Source organism: Plutella xylostella, chromosome 12 (assembly GCF_932276165.1).
Source record: "Plutella xylostella chromosome 12, ilPluXylo3.1, whole genome shotgun sequence".
In the NCBI taxonomy this organism is placed as follows: domain Eukaryota; kingdom Metazoa; phylum Arthropoda; class Insecta; order Lepidoptera; family Plutellidae; genus Plutella; species Plutella xylostella.
Window position 1 is genome coordinate 8437653 of NC_063992.1, and position 27530 is coordinate 8465182.

Sequence of the window (27530 nt, forward strand, 5' to 3'; positions counted from 1 at the left end):
GTAGATATTGATTTTTTACGCTTGGCAATTTTTATGATGCAGGAAATTTAATTCATTTCATCATAAAAATTGCCATGCGTAAAAAATAAATTACTTTTTTGACATTCATATTATATCCTATTTTTAATCATTGATATTATCTACTAATATAGGCTAAGACTCACTGTTGCTAACAAATTTTATGGATTTAAATTATCTGAAATAAACGAAATTATTATTTCAACGTGCATTCGGTGCTTACGTAGGTCATATTATAATTAAAACAAAATCAAACCTATATTACTTTTCACTCTCTTACTGTCAAATTTCTCGAAATCAAATAGGTAGGTAGGCATAGGTAGGTAATTCGGCAAAATACATTGTCTGCGCGGCACGGTGGTGGCGGCGGCGCGGGCGGCGGCATAGACAGGCTCACTCACACAACGATAGCGCGGTAACCGAGATAAAAAGAGACGGCACTAGTTTTCCCACAGAGTATGAGCGGGGCAAAGCATAATGCCATCAAAACAAAAACATAACTTGTAAAAAAAGCCAAGTCTTCCAAACGTAAAAAAGTCGGTTTATTTTTTCTGTTTCTACCTACTAAAGGGTTCTCCTATTTTAAGTAATAAAAAAATCCTTAATTCAACATACCTAAGCTTGTAGTAACCATATTCATAGGTATATATAAGAAATCTTGTGATGCGATTGGTGATCTATTTGTTTAACGAACGAAATAAGTCCAAATTGTACCTATACCTACACCAACCCCAAGTTAATTTTAACGATCGACCCGTCATTGTATGTCCACATCAAAAGTGCTACGAGTATGAAGGATTTATGGAAGAAACTACAAATTCTCGACATCAGAACCAAGAGGGCCGATATCCATTTTTGCAACTTTTCAGTAGAGCGAAAATAAACTTTCACTACTGTATATAACAAACACAGATGTTGGTTTTGGGGTCGAAATACCTACATTATTTCGCTCGGCTAGTTAATGAAAATACAAAATCGTTTCATTTGAAGACAATATTTATGCAATATTAGCGACAAATCAAGTTTTGTATCTTTGAGTATGGAGATCAGCCCCATTTTTCGACTATAAATAGTAACTTAGAGGCTCACGTCAATAAAAGACCTTACGGCTGTATAGATTTTAGACTAAAAGGCAAGGCTTTTGTTAACATCGGACCTTTTGGTCAAGAAAATAAAATATCACTTTAAAAAAATGCCTATACCTACCTGTTATAACAACGGACTGTATGGTTCGGGGAAAATAGTATTTAAGTTGAATTTTGGCTTGTGTATGTCTACTAAAATATAAAATAACCACGGTATACCTCTATTTATGACTATTTGGTTCGAATTAAAATAAAATTATACTCAAGAAAATGAAACAAATGAACAAATTGTGTGTAATATATGACTCCATGGCTCTGAAATTATTAATTATATTCAAGAAAAAGAAACAAAGGACCCAAATATGTGTATAAAACAAAGGACCCAAATGTGTGTAATATATGACTCTTTGGTTCTGAAATGATTAATTTTGTGAATGTTTTATTAAAACAATAGTAATTATAAAACAGGTATGTATAACGAATAAAACGACCAAACACGTGGTGGCCCTGTAAGTCGTGTTGCAAAAGAAAACGGGTGATAGATGGCATCAAAACCAGCATTAATAAGTTTGAACTTAGTTCTGAGTTTAGGCTTTGAACGCAACAAGGACCGTCATCGTCTGCGAGTTCTGCGACCGTTCGATCGTGTGTGGCATGCGGGACTGCTGTACAAACTGTCTTATACAAGCACGTTGCTAGTAATTGTGCAGACAGCGGCTTCATTCCTGGCCGAACGGTGGTTCTACGTTTTAGTCGAGGACACCGATTCCACCCTGCGCAAGATCTGTGCTGGACTTCCTCAGAGCAGCTGCCTGACTCTACGTGGCCTAAACGGACGACATCCTAACAATGGCTGGTAAAATTACTGATGGTGAGGTGAATACGTGGAGACGAAATGGAGTTGGCACTCCTTGCCGACGAAAGCGTGTAGTTTGTCTCATCTCAGAAGGAAAACCTGGCCGTATCAAAACTGGATCACCTGCCGGAATGGCTGGAAAAGTGGTGGTCAACGTGGGCACCGCCCCGCGATGTTGTCCGCCGCCTGCACGCCGCCGGCTAAGAAGCTGCAACTCCGAAGTCATTTCGTCTCAGTCAAGTACCTGGGGCCCCTGGGGGTGAAAATCGAGCGCACGCTCACCATGAGTGTGCAAGCGGTCAACTCAGTCTACTAGGCGAAGGCCGCACGGGCTATGCTCTGTCCCATGTTGGCTTTCCGACTCCCCCTGCGCAAGAAGCTAAGGATCTTTAAAACATACATGCGTTTCCGTATTACCTACGCTGCTCCGGCGTGGTACGCACTATGCTCGATTACCAACTGCAAGAAGCTTCAGCTACAGCAGAACCTGACTCTGAGGCCAGCCACACAGACGAACCTTAAAGATAGAAAACCTTTGCCGCCTTTTTTAAAGGAAGAAATTTTTTATTACAAGATTTTTTATATGTACCTATGAATATGGTCACTACAAGCTTATTTATGTTGAATTAAGGAATTACGTTATAACTTAAAATGGGAGAACCCGTTAGTAGAAAATGATAAAATAAACCGACTTGGTATAACTCACAAAAAAAATTATGCTTGCGAGGCTTTTTACCCGACTGCCGAAGGAGGAAGGTAATGTTTCTCGATTGTATGTATGGATGTTTGTCTGTTTCTACGGCTTGATAGATTTCGATGTAGGAGGTATCGTTAGAAGCGCATTGATAGCGCAATGGTTATAGGCTATGTTACATCACATTAAAATGTATATAGCGCACGTGATGATCAAAAAAATAATATTTTTCCAATTATGCCGTGTGGGATATCAAATGACACAGCTTAATTAGCACATAACAAAAATATGCATATTGTAGGTATTTAATACACAACACCAAAATTTTTTAAATAATAAAAATATGTTCATAAAGTAGTACCCGACTACTGACATAAAATTTCATAAAATAAAAACAACAAAAAAATTACAAATATTTTTTTTTTATAAACAAACAAAAAATCCAACTGCATGCTAAAAATATGAAAACAAGCCCCAATGTTAATGGAAAGTATCGCAGGCGGGGACCAACTTGACCGCCACACAAGGCCACACACCTTTCTAGGTAACATTCAGCTAAATGGTGAACCCTCTGCTGGGCCCCGCCTACGATAATTTCCATTAACATTGGGGCTTGTTTTCAACTTTTTAGCGTGCAGTCGGGTTTTTGTTTGTTAATAATTATATTTTTTTCATTTTTGATGGCATTATGCCTTGTCTCGCTCATACTCAGTGAGAAAACTAGTGTCGTCTCTTTTTAATTCGGGGTTGTATGAACTTAACTGAATGTGTTTCGAACCATAAGGTCTGACGTGAAAATCTGACCGCATATAAGTAATCCCATCAAAAACAATACTTGTCAAAAAAACCAAGTCTCGTAACTCAGTTGTTCTAGAGATACTCGCAGCGATCAAGGACTTCTATGCCCGATTGTACGCTTCACATGCGCAACAGCCAGAACCCCAGATGTGTAGGTCTATTGTTTTTCAAGAAAGGAGACAAATTGCTCTTAAAAACCTATAGACTGATCACACTCTTGACCACGTGAATAAAATGTTTATGTACATTTATAACAGTCATCACGAGACTTGATTTGATGAATTTCAGCCGGTGGAGCATGCCGAATTTCGTGGGCGTTATAGCACCGTAGACCACATACACACATTGTTCGGCAGATTATACAGAAGAAGGAAGAATATAATCGGCCTCTGTGTCTAGCTTTGGTAGACTACGAAAATTTTGACTCCGTCGAGATTTGGGCTTTTCTGGCATCCTTACAGATATATTTTTTTTATTTATTTATTTAAACCATAACTACGCTACTCTTACAGCTAAACCAATACAGTAGTGTTGATAAATAATATTAAAATTTAAGTTACAACTTAGAACATATCCTAATAACAATTAAAACAAAACAGACTATAAATTATAAATAACAAATTACATATAATGTTGACAATAGAGACGTGTGGAGTGAACATGGGGAGGCCTTTGCCCAGCAGTGGGACACTGAAATGGCTACATAAAAAAAAAATATATATATAATGCAGTTCGTGTGAATTCACTCAGCGAGCAGTGGAAGAGGTCTACGTGATCGTGGATCCTATTGAGCAACCCCATTGCTCGCGTCAATGGAGCCTGCTGTTGGAGATTAGTCCTTCCGCTGTCAACGAGGAACAGTCGGCCCTCGCGCTTCCGGAGTGAGTCATTGGGCACCCGCAGTTGAAACCTCATGAGCAATACCATGTTATCAGCCTTACCTCGCCACACTCGAAACAAGTAGGATACCAGAGCTAGTTCCCGCCTAACTGGTTATACCCCACCATACCCAGGACAAACAAAGTGGGGTACATCAACGGGTACTTAGGATACACCCCATGGAGTTTCATGTAGAGAAATCTAGTAAATTTATTTTGGATTTTCTCTAGCATGAGATTATATTTTGCTTCATGGGGTGCCCAGACCACTGCATTACACTCTAGTTTGCTGCGGACCAACGCATTGTACAGTGTTCTAGCAGCTGCAGTACTTGTAAAATTGTTGGTTGTCCTGAGAACGAACCCCAACGTCTGGAACGCCTTCTTACAGACCTTGACAATATGTTGAGTGAATGTGAGGTCTGCAGACATGTGCACGCCCAGGTCGCGCACCTCCGTCACGCGCTGCACGGCGCCTCCATCCACCAGGTACTGGCGCGCGCGGGGGGAGCGGCTCCGGCTGTATGATATCACGTTGCACTTGGAGACGTTGAAGTAGAGCTTGTTCTGTCGACCCCACTCCACTACACTGTCTATATCGCGCTGTAGATGGTCATGATCTTCCTCGCCTGTGACTTTTGTAAAAAGTTTCAGGTCATCCGCAAACAAGAGACACTGAGCCTTGCCTTCCACGTTTGGAAGGTCGTTAATAAGTAGAATAAACTCAAGAGGCCCAAGATTACTCCCCTGACTCACTCCAGAATATGTATGGTACACATCGGATACGCTATTTCCGCATTGGACGTATTGTTTCCGGTCCTTCATATAACTAGCAAAAAACTTAAGCGTCTTCTGTGTGCACCCCGCCGCGGCCAGCTTCACGAGCAGCACGTCGTTGTCCACGGTGTCGAACGCCTTCCTGAAGTCGAAGTACGCTGCATCCACCTGTATACCTGCGTCAACGTGCGGTACTAGGTATGACATAAAGTTCAAAAGGTTACTGGTGGTGCTGCGACCCGGTCTGGACCCGTGCTGGGCGTCCGCCAGGTGCGGCCGGACCTCATCGTACACAATGCTGAACAGGGCCGACTCAAAGACTTTTGCGTAGGTACATGACACTGCAACCGGTCTGTAGTCCGCTACGCTAGATCCGCCGCCTCCCTTGGGTACAGGAATCACGCGAGATGTTTTCCATCTCACGGGAAACGTTGAGTTCTCCAGACACAAGTTATATACATACGTGAGAGGCCCCACCAACACCTCCCTGGAATCTCGCACCAGGTACGGCGGCAAGTGGTCCGGGCCCACGGAGCGATATGTCCAATAGATTGACACATCGAGGCGCTGAAGTGCCTAATGACACTGAAACGATTACTGTCCAAGCATAGATCCAGCCACAAGATCTATCCATAGGCAAAGGGGAAGAGGACGTAATTTCTCCGATACTGTTCCGTGATACATTAGAAGATGTATTAAAACTCTGGACTGGAAAGGACTAGGCATCAATATCAACAGTGAAAGCATATTGTCATTTTATTTTGTTAACAATATGCACATACGTCTATCTGACATGGCGATAATTAGTTGAATGCGCCCCACTGATGCTTATACGCCGTCTATACGCCTCTCTGACATGGCGAAATTATTTAAATGCGTCCTACTGATGTTTATACGCCGTCTATACGCCTTTTTGACACGACATAAAATTATTGATACATCGTATACGCCTTTATGTTATTTATTAATATCTCAAAATCTAGTTTACTGAAAATTTCAAAAAATTACAGAACGTGTATTACTAGTATAGGAATCGATTGGCATGAAAAACGCAAAATCGATTTTTTGCGCTTACGCCCCTCTGGCACGAAGCCCGCGATATATATATCACACAGTTATAACTATATCTATCACCAAAAAATCAACAGCTCATAACTCTTTATTATCGGCCTTATAAGATAAAACAGCCTTATTAATTTGATACACACACATACAGATCGTAACATTTTTTTAAACCGTCCCTTTTTATAAGAAACCGTCCGTTTTTAGGTAAAATACCGTCCGAAATGGTTCAACGGGACTGGCAACACTGTAAAAATCATCATGAATCCGCGCGAATTGTCTTGCGAATTGACATTGACAGGCAGGAACGAAGAAAAATCTTTATTAAACAGTTTGGGCATTTCAAATCTCAATGTAAACAAAAAGTTATCCAAATAAACAGATCAATCAGCAGAAAGTGAAGAAAAACAATGGCTTTTCCGTTGTTTTCTGGAGTGGGAATTACAGTTATTACAGTTAACAAGACTTGGATAGCGGCGCAAGCGCCCAAATGAGAACAGATGTAGGTAAATATGATTGAAAATAATCTCATCCAACGAGCATCAAGGAGATTATGGTAGCAAACCAAAGTGCCATGCCAGTATTGTATTCGGGTGATGTGAGTATTGTATTCGATTGTTGTAAATATGAGATAACCTTGAAATATGTCTTGTGTTTTCCTAACCTTGCGATGACCGCACGTCTGCATTTACATGGTGAGTTTATATATGTCGCAGGCATCTGGTTTAATCTCCTGTTTGATTGAACCGCTAGCCCGTTCATTGGATGACGCTATTCAGTTGTATGACTGAAGAACAACTCGTCAAGTGGTTGACTGTAACGTCCAACGTCTTGACTGAACGTTATTCAGCGAAGTCGTTAAATGGGATATAGAATAGCAACTTTGTAATGTCTGGTTAGGATGAACATGACCAGACAAGAGTCAACAAAAAGACTTAAAAAGCTCTCATCTCACAAATTAACTAAACAAAAACAATAAACATACCTTGATATTGTTGTTCATAATTATCCAGTTTCAGCACATTTTTTTCTTTAAAACTATCCGCCGGCAGTGTAAGGATAGGTAAATCCATGTTGTCACACTATTTTAACATAATTAATGCACTTTACAGCAAATTTATTTGCACAAAATAACAATACAAGTGCTTTTTGTGTCAGCTGTTCGCTGTTAGACGCCATATTTGTTTTATTCACCACCTGACTGATTTTAAGTCCGCTAACTAGTTGGACGTTTTGTGACGCTTGTACAATCAACGTTCGGCCTAGTCATACAACTGAGTAGCTTCATCCAATGAACGGGCTAGCGGTTCAATCAAACAGGAGATTCAACCAGATGCCTGCGACATATATATGACACACTTGAACAGTTAGATAGACCATAGGTTATAACCAAATCATTTTTTAAATATTTATTTTGCCAACATGCAATCGGTTTAATACATATAAGCAGTTTATTTGGTTCTTTATGATTGGCTTTTCAGACATATACCATCCCATTGTCAGCTTGCCTTCTTACATCTCTTCTTATATCTTAATTTAATTATTTTTTTCTTCTAAATTTCAGCTTGGCTATTTTTTCGGGAATGCCACCGCTGCCCCCGGGCCATGCCTCTATAATGAGAAGGTAAGTGTAGAAATACATTATTTTAAAACAATAAAGGGTAAAAATTTCCATTAGCGTCATTCGAAATAAGGGTTACGGGGTGTGTGGGGGGAAGGGGGGAGGGGAGGGGAACCTCCCCCTCCAACCCCCACATCTAGGAGACAAGTAGTTTTTGAGATATTGACTATATAATGTGATGTGCCATACATTCTCGGTGAACTGACACATAAATATGTCATATAGGAACATCAGGAACTGTGTCGTAAACGCTCGCGCTCCGCTCCGCTTCCCTGCGCTACGCTTTGGTTTCGATGAACATGTGCACCTAACACGCTCCTCCTCGCTTTGCTCGTCGTCGCACTTATCTTTAGGTTTTGATCCCAAGGGTTTGACTGCATTTGTATTTGTAAATATTAATATGGTCACCTGGCTGTGTAGAAAAAAGCTATTGCCTATTTAAAAAAAAAACAAAAAAAAGTTGCATTTATAACCTCATCTGTCATTTCCCATACAATTCGACCTCGATTTTAAACATGAATATCTCGGAAACTATTTGTCTCCTAAACCTGAAATTTGGAATAGAGACTCCTGGGGTATTACTCTTATTGTATACCAAGTATCAACATCCAGCATTGTGGGAAATTTAGACCAAAGCCAGTATAGTGAATAAATTTATCCGGACCCATATTAAATTATATATATATCTATCCTAAATTTATCACATTTTAAAATTAAATTTCAGATGTTTATTGGTGCCGGCGCTATATCCAGTAAACAGTCGCCCATAGAGCAAGAAATCGCATTGCGATAATGGAGATGGATCGGTCACACTATAAGAAGGGGAGCCGATAACATGGCAAGCATCGCTTTCGAGTGGAAACTGCTAGGAGGCCATCGGAGACGCGGTCGCCCTGTGCACACATGGCGGCGCACAGTGGACGGCGAGCTGCGAGCGCAAGGCCTGAGCTGGACGGAGGCCAGAGCGGTTGCTGAGGACAGGACGGCGTGGCGCACTCTCGTGAAGGCCCTCTGTACCACTGGGGTACCTTAGGACGACAACACCATAATGCAGGTAAGATATTGAGTATTGATACTAATGACTGTCTAATCTTTTCACCATACGTGCAGACATGAGGTGCAGCAATGTATTACTATATTATATACTATATTATCCGTCAAAAGTTTCATGATAGTTTCCGCTAGAGGCGCCACTTTGTATGCGAGAATTTTTATAGTTTTTATTTCACACAGAAATGTTATTTATTTGGCACGCCTTTTTATTAATGTATCGTTTCTTGCCAACAGATCACCTGGGTGAAGATGACGATGCAACATGTGACGACAGGAGTTCCTGTCAAAATCTTTGATAGTGCGCGTCTTCTTCTTCTTGGCGTCCTATGACCCCCCGTGGGGGAAAGGGCAGACACAACGGTTCTCCATCTCAGTCTGTCGACGGCAGCGAGCTTCACGTGGTCCGAGCCACGTCATCTCCGCGTCCTGCATCTCGTCATGAAAGTGTGCATCACTGAAAATATAATTCCTAAATGGCCATTAGAATTGAATTACGTTCACCCTAGATAACACAGTACACAGTCATGCATGCACTATAATACCACAATATATTATAATATAATGAGCTCTTACTTAAAAGAGCTATGATATTAAGTAAAGCTATCGATGTTATTTGTCACACCAGAGTAAAAGTTCTTACTGTACCTTAGTTAATGAAAAATAAATAAATAATGATTATTATTAATAAGCACACTATACAGAATTCTTGAATCAGAATATAGGCTAAGAATTTTGTAAGAAAAAAAATAAAAAATTTAGAAATACCATTGTGATCTTAATCATACCTACTTATAACAATAATAAACAATATAAAATAATTTAACATGATTGTGTTGATGTAGTTTCTAATGTGTATTTGTATAAAATAAAATAAATTTGTCTTGGCATCTTTTATTTACATATTAAGAAACCAAAATAAATCTACAAAAAATAAACTGGTCACATTCACTGTAAGTTGAAAGTAACCTCCATTAAAATAAAATACAAAAAGAAAAAAGATCTTCAGCTGGAATCGATCCTCGAACCTCTAGGTTGATATGGAGCTACATCCAACTAGGCTACGGTTCAGATAATTATTATGGTGAAAAGTTCCTTCACTTTCTTCCCGAGCCAAAAGCATTTTTTAGCTGCTTACACTTAATTCATTATTTTGAAGTCCCTTGACCACATACGTACATAAAATAGTTATTGCTACGATCTATATACCATCGTCTATCTATTACATACACTCGATGAGTGGTAGATTTAGTTCTTATCAAGTTTTAACTTGATTAACATAACATAATAATGGAAATTCCTATATGGGCGACTATTGTCTCATAATTATGAAGAATAAGCCAATCCACCCCAATTCTGTTAGCACTGCATGATAGAGAATACTTCAATGAACTTATAGACATGTAACACATTTAACAGCGTGCTCCGAGAGATTCATTGCATTAGGTACAATTTCTTCGGCCATATTAAAATTTGTTGCTGACTTAATTCATTATTTTGAAGTCCCTTGACCACATACGTACATAAAGTAGTTATTGCTACGATCTATATACCATCGTCTATCTATAACATACACTCGATGAGTGGTAGATTTAGTTCTTATCAAGTTTTAACTTGATTAACATAACATAATAATGGAAATTCCTATATGGGCGACTATTGTTGCATAATTATGAAGAATAAGTCAATCCACCCCAATTCTGTTAGCACTGCATGATAGAGAATACTTCAATGAACTTATAGACATGTAACACATTTAACAACGTGCTCCGAGAGATTAATTACGTCACAATTACTTTACGGCGACATAGCAGCAACTTTATTGCTTCTTTGCCTGTATAATTTATTCAGGCGCTTTGATTGATTTTTATCTTTGATTGATTATTTTGAAGTCAATTGAGCAAACCCAAAGATGACATACATAGATTTATAATGTATTTACCATCGTCTATCCGTTATATACACACTCATCTGGGTGGATTTAGTTTTTTTTTTTTTTTTTAATGACTGACATTAACTTGTTAGGTAATTAATCTGTCGGAGCACTCTGAATGGTGTTATAGTAGTTAGTAAGTTAATTGCAGCATCTCCTAGCATGTAGTGATAACAGTATTCCGCTGGATTGGCTTATTTCTTCATAAACATGAATAATATTCGGCCGTATTGAGTGTCCTTATAATTAATAATTTTGACTAATTTCGAGCACACTGTTAAATGTGTAATATGTATATAGGTTCATTGCAGCATTCCCTAGCATGTAGTGATAACAGTATACTGCTGAAATGACTTATTTCTTCATAATCATGAAAACATATTCGCCCTTATAAAAATTTACTTTTACCGCTATCTTCACGTAGGTGTACTGGTATCATTTTCGTAGCAGTCGTAGCTAGTAGTCGTATTTTATAGTAGTTTATTATAAGTCTGTTTTATTAAGACCTAACAATGTTTTCACCATTTAAATTTACAAATGCTTTGAATGAAAAGAAAATAAATCAATATACGAGAAGTGCACGCGGCACTGCTAGTTATCCTAAGTTATAAAGTAACACTAAGGTGCAGGGTTCAGGGCTCCATTTTAAGTCATTAATGAGTTCAAACAAACACATTCTAAAGTAATTCATCCTGCGCGGTGGTGGATGGTCGCAGGCGTTAGTGTTTTGTTTTTTTTTAGCCAGCCCGCTCTCAATCTGCCCGCTTGCCAGCACACAATGGAAAATCTATTGTTTTATAAAATGGCTAGGCAAAGCGGTAATTTAGTTTTTTATTCTTTTAAAAATCCAGCAGTGCTTTTAGAGCGCCAATTACTATCTTTTCAGTGATAATGGTTTTACTATTCTAATTATTGCATATAATGTATGAGAGCTGGCGGGCTGCCATTTTGGTGCACACTCAGGATACTAGAACTAATATTGGTATTTTACGAAAATTGTCTCAGAACGGAAATTGAACCCAGAGTCCCGACTAACCACCGCGCCATTCAATGCCAAATATTGTGATCATATATACAATATGACATAAATTAGGCGGGTATTGACCAGATACACGTACGTGTACAAAGATATAATATAGAAATGGTGGTCGTTACATTTAAATGACAGTGAAAAGCATTATAGATACAATTAGAGTGATAGCACAAGTCTGTCCCATTTAAAATGTTCATACTGTTTCTCAATCTGCAAGCGTGTGACTTACACTTGTCCAAAATTAATAATGCACATGCAGATCTTCACACCCGAATCATTGAATCGTAAGAGCCTTAAAAAAACACTTGCATTTTGCACCTTGTTCGAAAGAAATAGGATAGGAGTCAATATCATGTGTGACATAATCGAAAACAACCGATCTGTCAAAGATTTCTATGCGCATTATCAATTTTGTAGGTACTTACTTACTCTGCTGGCTCAGCGAACCGAAGTGGATTTTGGCCTCTGGCAAACGTACCTATAACACATGTAAGAAATTTAAAAAGTTATATTTCATTAAATCAATATCAATATGATTCTAATATTTCAAACGCAAAGTTTAACAATAAAAACGAAAATGTACTAATGTACATCTCTCATCATATTAAATAAATTGGTTTATCTGAAGCATGAAATTAGAAAATTTACCCACGTCACAGTTGTAAAGGTGAGCTTAAACATTACAACCGCACATTTACATTTGATGTTCATAATTCATATTGTGACCAAGTAACTCAAAATTGGTTGCAGGACTGTAGGTATTTCCCGGTTAGAGTTTGATTAAATGTGTTGTAGAGTAAACTTATGTACGTACGTATGTTTCTAAAAATCTCTCCACCCATTTAAAATATGTGCTTCGTTTAAATTAAAAGTACTTACTCGCGTTTGCAGTTACATAACAGAAAAGCAATTACTTACAGCATAAATCTAGACGCGTATAAATGCTGGTATTTAGGAAAAATGCAGGTGTATTTCGGTGCTATAAAAACAAGAATTTAGTACAAAGGCTTTCTGGAGGCCAGACCCGCCGCTATATTGTAAGCGGATTCACGAAATATGCAGCACCTTTATTTGTCTCAAGAGATAAAAGGGCACTTTGAATGTATATGACTGTGGTAAGGTCACCGGAGTGGGTCCTCATAAGTACATGAGCTTTTGAAGAGCTTTCAAGTTGACACATTATACCGTCGTGACGTTTCATATAAAGTAAAGACTTGGCCACATCCAAGTAAGAAGGATATGGCCGGTAAACCAATTACAATCAACTGCGAAACTACTTAATTTTGTTATCTATATCCTATAATAATATATCTATATATGTAGATATTTATCCGCTGTCCGATACGCATATTACAGGTTCTGCCTAGCTTGGGTTTGGAAGGCAGTGTGGGAGATATCCTCACATATTTATTATTATAAATATGACTTAACTATCACCATCAATCGCTCTAATTATCTAAAAAAAATACATGATCAATTAATAACAATAATTTATGACATCCAACGATTTGTAGAAGTCGAAACGGGTCTGTAATGTAAAAGGATCTGAAATATAATATATTTTTATTTACTAAATGCATTAAGTCCACCCTTTGTACTTTTATTTGTAATATTTGTACAATAAAGAGTTAAATAATATTAATAATAATGATAATTACGTGTGTGTATGTTTCTTTACAATGTTGCCGCAGCCTCTTCATTACAAAGTTAAGTGTAAAATTTTCATACACACTTCTACAAACACACTCTGTTTTGTGTTAAGGTTAAGAGTCTTTTTATTATAGACGTAAAAGTTTTCATATCCCTCCTGGTTAACAAAAACGGCCGAGGTTACGTCTTCTACAGGAAAACTGTAGATTATATCTCAAGATAAAGGATTATTATACCTAATTTATGTACCTAAATATAATGTTAAGAAATAAGTTTGAAATTCGCCGTACCAACGAAAATATATTCAGTGAAAATGTTGCAATATTTTCAGCGCAGAAAGTTCTGCCTAAATGATTCTCACATTATCACAGCGGGACACAACACGATGGCATCGCGTATAGTTGTAGGTATGCGACGTTAACGAGCGTGTGACAAGGACAGAGCATGTTCCGTCTCGCCCGCTGGTGAAAGAACTCGAATGTGTAAAGTGTACGGCAAAATAACCTTTACAAAATAGTGTCTAAGAAAGCGGAAGCGATGTCACAACAGCGAACGGAGCGTAATATACATAATATTCAGTACACTGTACACTGGTGCATGTTGAGGGGAAAATGCGAAATGTTACTCAGATCGTTTGACAACCACGTTGCATATTGTGCCCGCCCGAGGGATGAATACAAATTAAATACGAGTACGTTCAAAGAGTCCGTGAAACAGTTTTAAATGTATTTTTCTTTATTTGTTTTAAATTGTGACGCAACGTGTATTGCATTTTAATCTCTGTGACTGAATGATACGTTGAGCCGCTGGTAGAGGCTGTGTTCGGTAGATTGCTGGCGGTAGGCTTTACTGTGTATATTCGAAGCTAAGCCTATTGGACCCACAATGAATAGTAAATAGGTATGTAGGTTACAGGTAAGTTGTTAGGTATATCAAGTTATTTTGACGTACTACGACGTAAGTTTCTGAAAACAACATAGCACATAAGAAATTTCATATAATTAGGTATGGTTAGTATTATCTGACTGTTAAAAGATTGACAACAGATTTTCAGGTTGACTTGCACTAAATACTAAATGTAGATAGAGATTCAGTCGCCTGTGAGTTAGTACATGTGCATGAAAAAACATATTTAAATACGTTTTAAGTTTTTTGCAAATCAATTAGCTTAAACTAAATTAAATACTTACTTAAATGGGTATTTAACTTGATATCCTATAATAGCATTTATATTGTGTAATGTGTATGCGTTTTTTCCTTCTTTCAAAGCTATAATGTAATGAGAGTGGGAGGGAAAAGCCTCTTTATTATGTTTATAGGGTGGCTGTAGACGGTAATAAGACCACATTTACTTACCTCCTTAATGTTGGCAGCAATTTATAAGATACTTAAAATTAAAATGAAGTGCTTTGGAATAATAATATACGTACTGCACATAATCCTAACTTTTTTTTTTATAAGTTTTTTATTTCCATAAGCTTAATCTATTACAGTCATGCAACAATCACAAAAACCCGCAGGGTTTATCTGAGATTGCGGATTGCGGAACTAATATTATAAATGCGAAAGTAACTGTGTCTGTTGTTACTCTTTCACGCCAAAACTACTGAACGGATTTGAATGAAATTTGGTACACATATGGTCTAGACCCTAATTATAACCCTATCCCGGAATTCCCACGGGGAAACTTATTAAGGCGAAGCGAAGCTCGCGGGAACAGCTAGTATCCTATAAGTTATAAGCCTCTTCAAACTCAGGCATAATCAAAAGTCTGAACTACAGAGTAAAATTTTGTTAGTGAACATCTCGTCGGAGGTCACTATACCCGATATTATCGTCGATTTTATTGCTCAGTATGCCGGATACACTGACCAGCCGGCGGGAAGTCCAGTCATAATATTCTACCCTCTAATTCACACGTATACGATATCTCTGAAAAATACGTTTATTTTCAAGGCCGAGGACAAAGTTTTATTCACTCCTATGTCCAGCAGAAGACGATTACGAGCTGGTTATTAAGGTTTTATTTTCAAAATGGATGTTCTACACTTATTTCCAATTTCTTACCTTGACAGGTACATACGCATACAGTACATAAATTCAGGTATTGACACACATCCCCGACCTTTGAGGATAAAAAAACAAAATGAAATAGCCGAGTGAAATATATTACTCGGTCCGTTTATTTAGGATAAGTAGGTGCACAGGTAAGGAATGTATGAATAAAACCCGTGAGAGTTTGTGTGGGTTTTCCATATACAGGGTGTCCCTAAATGATATGGTAAGCAGGAATACGATTCAGCTTTCTGAATAGTTCAATATTTTTTTTAAGACGGCACTACTTTTTTAGGTTTCCGTAGCCAAAATGGCAAAAACGGAACCCTTATAGTTTCGTCATGTCCGTCTGTCCGTCTGTCCGTCTGTCACAGCCGATTTACTCGGAAACTATAAGTACTACAGTGATGAAATTTGATGGGAATATGTGTTGTATGAACCGCTACAAAAATATGACACTAAATAGTAAAAAAAAGAATTGGGGGTGGGGCCCCCCATACATGTAACTGAGGGATGAAATTTTTTTTTTCGATGTACATACCCGTGTGGGGTATCAATGGAAAGGTCTTTTAAAATGATATAAAGTTTTCTAAAAAACATTTTTCTTAAAGTGAACGGTTTTTGAGATATCAGCTCTCAAAGTCGTAAAAAGTATGTCCCCCCCCCTCTATTTTTATAACTACGGGGTATAAAATTCTAAAAAAAATAGAGGTGATGCATGCTAATTAACTCTTTCAACGATTTTTGGTTTGATCAAAGTATCTCTTATAGTTTTTGAGATAGGTTGATTTAACTACGGAACCCTTTGTGCGCGAGCCCGACTCGCACTTGGCCGGTTTTTTTTATACATAATTTGTTCATGTTAAGATTACCAAAATCCCTAATAACTTAACCTAAATTCCACGGGATTAAAACCCGAATCTATGTTGTGAGAAACGGATAAGTTACCCGACTGATTACCATCACTTGTTGTACCAGTTACGGATCTTGTATGATATTATGTACAGGGTGATTGTATTACACCTAATAACTTGGGTTATAAATTTAATATTACCGTACAAAAACAAGAGCTGATATCCTTTTACACCTAAGAGGGGTGGGCGGAGGCAACAGAAATTCATGACTTCGTTTGGCTCGTTTATTGTACTCTCGTAAAAATATTGTGTTGAAAACTTCCGTGAAGCGGCGAATACAAAGAATTCATTACGAAGCTGCGCCCAAAATTATGGACGCAACTTTTCTGAACTCGACTTTGAAACACTGAAAAGATGAAAACTTTATTGCAATTTCTCGTACAATATATTTTCATGTGTCGTGGGCAGTCATGGCATAGCTTAATACTTTATTTTTATTAGGTGGGCCGATCAGTTATGATAATACACTCACGAGCAAAGAAACAGTTTCAAATTTCCGATATTAAATGTCATTAGTTATTTAGATTGTATTGTGCACATAGATATTTACAGTTTCAATAAAAAAAATTATAATTATTAAAAAAAAAAAATGTCATAATTTTTTTGAATATTTAATAGAAAACTTGAACAAAATCTTTCCGTTATTAGTTGGTAGTATTCTGGTGCACTTTTGAATGTAGTTAAATGTTGCAGAAGGCTTCATTAAGCGAGCCTTTTCTTCTTTCCTTTCCGCTTAGCAGTGATTGGGTGCTTTTTCTCACTGGAAATTTTTCATTGCCCGTTTGAGTATTATCCAAAAATTAAGAAAAAATAATTTACTATTTCCCGGAGTTTTCACGAAAAGATAATAAGTACGTCATTAGTCTCCCTATTGATTAAAGTTTATTTCTGAACTACAAAATGTGAGTTAATTTATGTATAAGTAATTTATTCATTCCTACTACTATACATAATATAAATACTCGTAATTGTGCATGCTTAAAATCTATTATACATAAGAACAAAAGCTCCATATACAAACTTTCCTTGATATTTATTTTCGTAGCTGACCTAAAGCCTGACCTAAATCTGGTAGCGACTCTCTATTGTATGAAATTAAGATATATAATAATATGTATAATGACGTAAACTTCAGCAACCCTACACACTAGTTCAAAGTTGGAGATTTCGCATTGGACCCTGAAGATACATTAATTACTAGATATGTATCTGAAATAGATTGATGGCCTTATCTCGTCGCAGTTTGGAATACAGGCTTAGCGTGTGTCAGAGCAACGCCCCGCCCTGTACCACGACCGAGGAATCGTTGTACTATCCACGCGCTGCCATGGCACAATAACCCTTAATACAAAACGATAGAGTAGTGGCTAGCGTGGCAGCGCTTCGATACGAAAACGATAGAATGGGTCGCAAGAGCCGGTTTACAAACTTTGCTAATCCTCAACGACCCGCGCTTTACAGAAATATTAAATTAAAATTTCATAAAGTGTTGGATAAAATATTGCCATATTATTAAGTAGAATAGATAACTTTCAAATTAAAAAGTTAGTTATAGTATTTAAACAATGTGTGTCATTTCTAGATGATATTATAGTTGATCATGTTCGTCTACAACTACATTCGCGTTCCAAGGATTCTTCTCCACAAGACTATGTCAGCCCCTTTTACTAATAATATAATATGTGCGTAAACACACACGGCCATCCGATTCCAAACTAGACAGAGTCTATTATATGGCTATTTGACAGCTGATATATTTATACACAGATACATAGATAACGATAAAGATAAGTACTTAGCATGGAGCTCAGATTTATATAAAATTTAGAGTGTAAATTTGCCCTCTTATAACTTTGAAGACAAAATCGTAAAACATAATTTGTAGCAATAAAAATGAACGATCATTTTTATGCATTTCTTTATTTTTTATGTGATGATAAGCCACAGCATGGCATTAAAGATGACAACAATAAAGCTACTAATGAATTCTCTTGGGCATCTCAAGATAATCGTATTATCATTTCAACTGTCTGGGTTCCAGAGGTTATTGAACAGTAATCTTCAAATAACCTTTGGAAGATGAGCTACTTAACCTATAAAAATACGAATCAAAATATACTGCTGAATGCTGACTGGCAGAGGCATCGGAATGTATTTATTACTTTCACTCTTCTTCTTTTCAGAGTACATTGCCACTATTGTGAAGCCTACACATTGCGTAGGCATTTATTGCTTATTCATACATTTTTGGTACATCAAAGCGAGTTCAAATTTCACAAACTTAGACATAGTTCACATAATAATATTTTATATATAAGTAGATAATTATAATTCATTTTTTTTTACATGAATTATTTAGAGTTAATTTGTGATTATGTTTTAGTTTCAGGTTATCATATCAATAGGGTGATAGTGAAAAAATATTTTATAGAAAATAACTACTTATCTATAATCAGTATATAAAGTAGTCTATCAGAATAAACCTAAATGGTGCCTTGAGGGATACATAGTATTTAAAACTACACTACAGATGCTGGCCAGTCAGTTTCTATACGACATACAATGACATAATAGTGAAGTCATTTCTTGGTCTGGGAAACCAATATAAAATAACCACCGTTTTTTGCTAAAAGGTAAAAGTACTTAAGAACTACAATTTTTTTTTCAAACTTAGGTACTTATGTACTTTTATTATTGTATGTACTCAATACAAAACAAGGAACTAAACTAAAACCTTCTATTGAAGTATGTTAATTAACTTTTAGCGAAACAGCCAATAGCTGTTTAATACCGTCAAAATGTATTTTCAAGATGGCTACTAATGTATTCCATCAGAGCGCCAAAAGACATAGCGGGCGTCTGGAGCGTTACCGCACCCTGTCCCTTATCTGGGCCCCTTTGACCCCGTATTATAGAACAAAGGGCCAACTTGGACAGAAGACTTTTCATCTGGAGATAAAAGTCGTCCTTAGTACCTATTTAATTAATGTATACAACAAAGCTGTTTATTGAGAAACTTTTTAACGAATTTTGCTTTGCATTAAAATAATATTTCAGAATGAGGTACATCTACCCTTACATTATAAAGACTTAACCCCTCACATCCCGAGAAATCAGAGACAATAAAAATCTATTGTGTCTAGTTTAATAAATGGGTCACCGTAAGAAGAATCTGATTATGTTACAACACGACTCATCAAACATTATCATTAACTGTACGTGGTATTTTAAATAGAAATTCATGATATCTTACAAAAAATAATATAATGATAAAACGCAATAATTTATCCATACCCAAGTAAGAGTACAGCCCTAGCCAGGGTACACATATTTTAACTTATAAAAACAGAATTTCAATACGGAGAAATTGAAATTCAGATGACTTTTCCAGGAAGAAAACAACATCTTTCAAATTGACAACAAAGCCGCCAAAGCTGTCAATTCTGTAAAGAACTTAAACAATGGCAAGTGGCAACGAATAATAATAAAGACAATAAATATTATGAAAACCGTGATTAAATTGCGATATTAAACTTTGGACAGATTTTCTTTTGTTTGCGGCCTTAATTATTATTAAAATCTATTTTAAACACTGAATGGTACTAAAGTGACTATTCTTTGTTACGACGACAATGCATTTATACATCATGATTATGTTATAAATGAATGAGAATATTAATATGAGATGAAACGCTTGAATAAGAAGGAAATAATGAAAAAGCTACTTCATAAAACGTTCCCGCGGGTTTCATATCTCGGCACAAATTTCGTTGGTTCGTACAATTCACGTGTAGAGTTATGATTATGACAGAATTCACAAAAAACCTAGTGCGTTATGCATAATGTTTAGCTTCTCAACCGTGAAAGAGGATTGTTATAATTTTAACTTTGTTTTTGGCCATATAGGTAGGTTTGAAATACTTGGAGTCATTTGCATACTACTACAGGTATAGTATAGCGACCATAGAAAAACGCTTTATCCATTAGACAATTCAGAAAGTATACGCCTATGCACAGATTTGCTTCAAAATATGCGAAGAAGTTTCTACTAAAGACCCCATTGTACCTGATAATATTAATTATGAAAGCAATCGGTAGACGACAGAAGAAAACGTGTCAGATGCCTTATCAGGAACAAATTAGGTATTCAATTTGAATACGAAACAATGATTTGTTCCGGATACGCCGTATTCCCAACTCGTCCTATTCCTGGTTTATAGTATTCGTCGTAATTCGTGCATTCAGGACAGTATATGTGAATATGACCACCCTGTGTGTTATTTTAATATGACAATCAGATCTTGTCTAGCGTTCACTCTCGGGACTTATCAACTGACGTTTGACGTTTATACACGTCTTTACGACACCCTTGGTTGGGTTGTAGACCCTGAGCTCCAGACACAGGTCACCTTTTATATGTTGTTCTTGGTTGTTCTGGACTAAAATATTATAACACAAGCTGTTCCCGCGAGCTTCGCTTCACCTTAAAAAGTTTTCCCGTGGGAATTCCGGGATAAAAAGTATCCTATGTTCTTTAATTATCAGGGTCTAGAAGATATTTATACTAAATTTCATTCAAATCCGTTTAGTAGTTTTGGCGTGAAAGAGTAACAGACAGACAGACACAGTTACTTTCGCATTTATAATATTAAATTAGGATAAGAATTAGGATTGTCATTTGACAATATGCTATTTTATGTTGATTTAGATTATTTTTCTACAGTCACTTTCCTGAACCGTAATGAGCTTTGCGTGCTGGCCCGGTTCATGTTGCCTCGTAGCGTAAAAATAAATAACAATGTATTTAAGTTTTCTTTAAACTTAACATTTAGGTATAATGGTTGGAAAACATAACCGTCTACCTCATTGGAGGCTCATAAATTGCCGAGAAGAAATTTATAGTTTGGCTCATAAAACGTGCTTAAAGCTCAAAATAACTAAATCCACTCAGATTCATTAGTAAGCGCAGAGTATTTAAGTTTAAAGTCTCATTTAAATTATTTTATTTACGACAGACACTAAGCGATTTTAACAACTAGTCTCGTAGATTTTATGCTCTGCAATATACAGGGTGTAACTATGAAATGAATTTCTTTTAGTAGTAAATTGCAGTTTGACGACGAACTCTCGGGGCTCGAATGAGTCATAATAGCGATCGCATCGAACGGGTATAAATTTTCCGGAGAACAGTTTAATAGCTGTTCCTAAAGGAAGCGATGTACTTCATTCGGAAAGCTGAGATATTTGAAAGATAAACTACTCTTTTTTATACATAACAGTATTTACATTGGGTAAAACAAAAAATAAATAGCACTGGCCTAAATTACTAAAAGTAATCTTCCAGACAAACACAACGAAAATTAAATTAAAGTAAAGCTTACAAGCTTTCACAGTACTTTAGTTTTATTGTAAATAGAGTAAAATATTATCAGTGAACGTCCGTCGGCAATTTAAGATTACGTAATTTTTAGGGTTCCGTAGCCAAAATGGCAAAAACGGAACCCTTATAGTTTCGTCATGTCCGTCTGTCCGTCTGTCCGTCTGTCCGTCTGTCACAGCCGATTTACTCGGAAACTATAAGTACTACAGTGATGAAATTTGATGGGAATATGTGTTGTATGAACCGCTACAAAAATATGACACTAAATAGTAAAAAAAAGAATTGGGGGTGGGGCCCCCCATACATGTAACTGAGGGATGAAATTTTTTTTTTCGATGTACATACCCGTGTGGGGTATCAATGGAAAGGTCTTTTAAAATGATATAAAGTTTTCTAAAAAACATTTTTCTTAAAGTGAACGGTTTTTGAGATATCAGCTCTCAAAGTCGTAAAAAGTATGTCCCCCCCCCTCTATTTTTATAACTACGAGGTATAAAATTCTAAAAAAAATAGAGGTGATGCATGCTAATTAACTCTTTCAACGATTTTTGGTTTGATCAAAGTATCTCTTATAGTTTTTGAGATAGGTTGATTTAACTGTAAATTATATTTGCTGCTACGGAACCCTTTGTGCGCGAGCCCGACTCGCACTTGGCCGGTTTTTTTCAGAATAGAGCGGGTCAACACTGCACTTTGGTATAAAGTGAAAATATTTATTTCCAAGAATTTAAGTACGCTTTCCGTTATTTCCATGCCTGGAAATAATTTGTTATTGAAGTTTTAATTTGCAGTATGTAAAAGCTATTTTTCACTAACGAGAAAAGAAACTGAAAAAAAAGAATCGCTTTACCTACATATTACAATAGTGTGACGGAGCGATGCTATATATGCCACAATGTACAGTTCAGAATAGTTCAAATGCACGAAGCAGGTCAACGACATCGGCTAGCGAGAAACTTTTACAATAGTTCTCGATAATACCGTCGTTGTTAGATCAAACTTTCAACATCTAAAGGTATATTTGGTCTATATCACTTCATACTTACAATTTTACAATATACATTATATCGGTATTATATTATTAAAAGTAAATGATCTTAGGTTGTATTTCCCGTCGAGGTATCTTGATAAATATTTATTGATCTGTGACATGAAGCCGTTGTTAACCTAACCGATAGTTAAGTTTTTATTTCAATTAGGTATCATGATAATTTAATCGCCAGTGAATCGTGGACATGGTGTACACATACATTATTTAAAAGCTTATAAGATATAATTATTATTAAAGCATCAAATGGGACATGATCACTCAAATATCAGCGCTTCCTTTGAGTAATTCGATAATGCTGCTCTAGCTGAGTGAACACCTTTTTGACACATACATATTAAGTAAAAAATATATTTTAAACTGTGGCACATACATAGTAGGTAATTTTATTTTTCTATTATAAAATTTGATACGTGTATAACGAGTAATTATAACGTGTTATTTGTTTATGCTGCCACATGCCCATCTGTTAAATTAAAGTATTTATTTATTTAAATAAGGAACACCAGCAGTTAACACAACAGACATAAAAGTAAATTTTACATAATATCAATTTCGTTGTGAAAACCATAGTGTATTTTATTGTAATTATGGTTTCAGTAACGTAAAGTAATAAAAAATCAGGACTTTTGTGAAAATACTGAATAGAAGTAAATAGAAAAATAATATAGTGTGGTTCATTAAGTACTTTACAGTACTAAAATGTTAACAACCAACTTAAAACACGCTCATAAATTTGTACAACATACGTAACATCCATTTTACAACGTAATACCGTCCAGTCCGCGGCGCGTCTAATCTCTTCCAACCCATTTCACGATCCCTTATCCGCTGATATATTACACGCGACTCAATACCGTCTCATTGTTCCAGATGTCGCTCATAGCGGAGTGAGTCGGCGTGATGCGGGGTCGGTGGCGCGCGGAGCTGCGGCTCGTGGCTCTCTGCACCACGTGGCTGCTGCTGCCGGCGCTGGCCTGCCCGCCGCAGTGCGTGTGCAAGTGGAAGAACGGCAAGCGCCACGTGGAGTGCGTGGACAAGGACCTCAAGCTCATCCCCGGCCCCCTCGACCCGGAGACGCAGGTGCTCGACTTCGCCGGCAACGACATGCAAGTGCTGCAGAAGGAAATCTTCCAGAAATTAGGCCTGTTTGACTTGCAGAAGATTTATCTTCCGAAATGCAGAATACACAAAGTCGACAACTACGCGTTTAAAGGCCTCGCCAATCTCGTCGAGCTTGATTTATCGAACAATTATCTGACAATAGTGCCGTCGTCTAATTTCGTGTACTTCCCCTCGCTGATGAGACTCTCGCTCAACAACAATCCTATTACGACGATAAAAACACATTGTTTCCAACATTTAACGTTTCTAAATACGCTGGAACTTAGCGAGTGTAAAATCGAACAGATCGAGGTCGACGCCTTCGCGGGCCTCCATCATTTGGAATGGCTCCGTTTAAATGGGAACCGGCTTTCTAATATGGAAGGGGACAATATATTTCCGGATACTTTGCGAGGGATCGATCTCGAGAACAATCGCTGGAACTGCGACTGTCAGATGAAGGACCTGCATAACTGGCTGGTGAAGTTCAACATGCCGCACGCCGTGGAGCCGCTGTGCTCCACTCCTGAGCGACTGAGGAAGCGCAAGATCGCGAGCGTGGCCGCCGCCGACCTCGCCTGCGCTCCCAAAATGTCCCCCACATCTGTGTACTTAGAAACTAATGAAGGCAATAATGTAACGCTCGAGTGTGTGGTGAAAGCTGTTCCCGAAGCTGAAATTTCGTGGTGGTTTCAGGGCCAAATTATACACAATGGCTCTAAAGACGATTACGACCTCAAAACCTCGTATAGTCTCATCGGGACCACCGACAAGAAGAGCGAACTATTCATATTTAATGTTAATCAATACGATAACGGTACTTACATTTGTATAGCTGATAATATAGCAGGGAGAGCACTCGCTAATTACACTTTAAAAATTATAATTAAGGAGGAGCCTGTAATTGTAGTGGTATCTTTTCCTCGGAAGCACCTAGTCATTATTGTTACAGGAGTATTTCTGGTAATCGTTCTTGTAATAGCTATAGTAGCCGTTGTTTTGTTGAAATTTAAAACTGACACTAAAAGTCGTAAGAAAAAGGACAGCGGAAAAGATGTCGCATTGCGTAATCAAAACAACTCGTCACGCAATAGTGATACCTCAACCTTTGACACATTACAAAGAAAAATGAATGGAAGTTTGATTACAAACGCTCAAACCCATCACGTGGTCCATTACACAGTTCAAGAGAGCACGGAAGACACTTACCGCCAAGGGAGCATCAAGAATTTCGTAGACAGAAACCCGGACATAATTAATGATGCCGAAACGGTTACAAACAATGCGCTAAACGACAACGCGATTATGTCTGTTTACAAAACACAGAACACAAACCCCGAGAACATGGAGGGGGAGAGCGCGTTCTCGCTGCCGCCCATGATGCCGCGCCAGGTGACGTGGCGCGACCAGCAGCCGCCGCGCGGCCCCTACCACATGTACCAGCACTCCGCCGACATACACCTCAACCCCGGCTGCTTCCTCGACAACGAGGGCTATCCCTACGACTACGGACTGCCAAAGATGCAGTGTAGAGGTCCGCCGATGCACTCCAACTACGCAATAGTAACCCCAGGTTACCAAACACTTCCTCACAAGAGGCCTAATGTACAGAAACTAGGCTGTAAGTTCGCTAAAGATACGGAGTTTAACACAACACCTCCGTGTTTAAATTATGTCTCGGGTAACTTTAGGCATACATTGGACGGGTATCCAGTAGTGAATAGGCCTGTGCCTTTTGCCGGGAACGGCAACATGTTCATAGCGCAGCCGGGGCCTTTACCGGAGGGGTACCAAGTGGAGCCGATCACACTGTGCTGCGGCGCGTCACAGACCGAGTCGTGCTCGGCAGCGTGGGGCGCGAAGGGCACGTGCGCGGTGATGGTGCCGCTGGACGTGGCTGAGGCGGGCGCCGCCAAGTGCTACCACGTGGAGACGCGCTGCGTGGACACGCAGACGGGCGAGGGGCGGAGTGAGGCGCGCGGGGCGGAGGCGCGCGGGGGCGAGGCGCGGGGCGCGGAGGGCGAGGCGCCCAAGCCGGCGCTGCGCGCGGGCAAGTACGAGCTGGAGGTGTGCACGGAGAGCCCCGACGAGGGCTACGTGGGCGACGCCGTGGACTCCGCCGACACCTGACGACGGCGTCAGCTCGACAACCCCAAGACAGGGAGGCTCGCAGCGAACAAAAGTGATAAAGCGACTGAATAAGGTACGACTAGATTAAGTTCGACGAGGTACATGAAATTTTACGACACAAAGAGCCGCCGCGCGAGGCGCTCCAACTCCGCAATCCGCTCGGCTCCAACTAATTAAAACAAAGGATTCATTTTAAAAGTTTCTCTACCATTCGAAATACCTGATACATACCGACAGGAACTCAGTAAATGTAATTTACTTCGCTCGTTTATCTGAAATACTCATGGAACAGTTAAGGTTAGAACCTACCCTAATTAAATAAGTAATGTTACGACACAGTAATTACAGTAAATATATTCGCGGGCTTGTAAGAGCCTGCGCATGTGTGCGTGGGGCGATAAGCACCGCATTGTACGGCGGCGCGGCTGTAAGTAATATATTTACTGTAACTACAATATACCGATACAAATTAGTTTTGTACCTAAACTTGTTTTCTGGTTGTTATCAATATTATTACTGTACTGTTGAATTTGTGCCAATACGTAGATATTTTGTATGGAAACCGTTTTGTTTTATGGAACTTCGAAACAACTGGATTGACTCCTAGCGTCGATACGAGAACTTCGCACATAAATCAATACAATGTTTAATGAAGTTTCTCATAATATATGGCTATTTATTTTTATACTTACATGGAATAATCTTGTGCGTATTTAACTGTTTGCCCCTGATGGTTTGTGATGAGATGAACTGTGCAATGTAATGAGCAATGTACATACTACATACAATCAGATTAACTTTTTCACCGGCATGTTATACATAGACTCAAACAATGTTTCATACTTTTGTTTAACGTAGATCAATAACATAGTATATCATAAAGTATTATAAATAATGTGTAAATATTTTTTATAAACAATGTTAGAACTAATGTTGGAATTTCCTCTCAGGAATAAAGGTAATTCTTAAATCGATATCAGGGTATCTCCCTTAAGTTAGCTATAATATTGTTAAAATAATCTATCTTTTTGTAACATAACTGTAGATCTTCATTGATACACTTAATTTAGAAAAATATTTAATTGAATAAGTAGGCGTTATGTTCCTATTTTTATATTATTAGCGACTTCGTCCCAATCAATTGAAACCTTAACACATTTGCAAAGAGACCTCCCCTTAACACGGTAAAAACACAAGTCAGAATTCAAATAAAAATTTAATTAAAAAGCACACTGCATACGTTGTGGCGTTATGTATTTATTAGAGGAGAAACGTAGATCTGCATGAGAATATGTGTAATATACGATGTTTTTCTTACTGTGGCTTTTTATTAAAACCATAAAAATCAAATGACACACCCCTTACAATTAGAGCGAATCTTTCCCTTCCCATTCCTCTGAAAAACGTCATAAGATTAAAGGAAATCCGTGAAGGCACGAGGTAG

General features: G+C 37.9%; 1 protein-coding gene across 1 annotated transcript in view; it reads left to right on the forward strand.

Moving 5' to 3' along the window:
• The window catches only part of LOC105385220, a 46878-nt gene extending 19588 nt beyond the window's left edge, over positions 1-27290 (forward strand). Inside the window, exon 2 of the mRNA XM_011555555.3 lies at positions 23726-27290. Within this exon, the coding sequence (XP_011553857.3) occupies positions 23756-26086 (2331 nt within the window). The 5' untranslated portion in view covers positions 23726-23755 and the 3' untranslated portion in view covers positions 26087-27290. The remainder of the gene's footprint in view (positions 1-23725) is intronic.
• Positions 27291-27530: the final 240 nt, after the last annotated feature.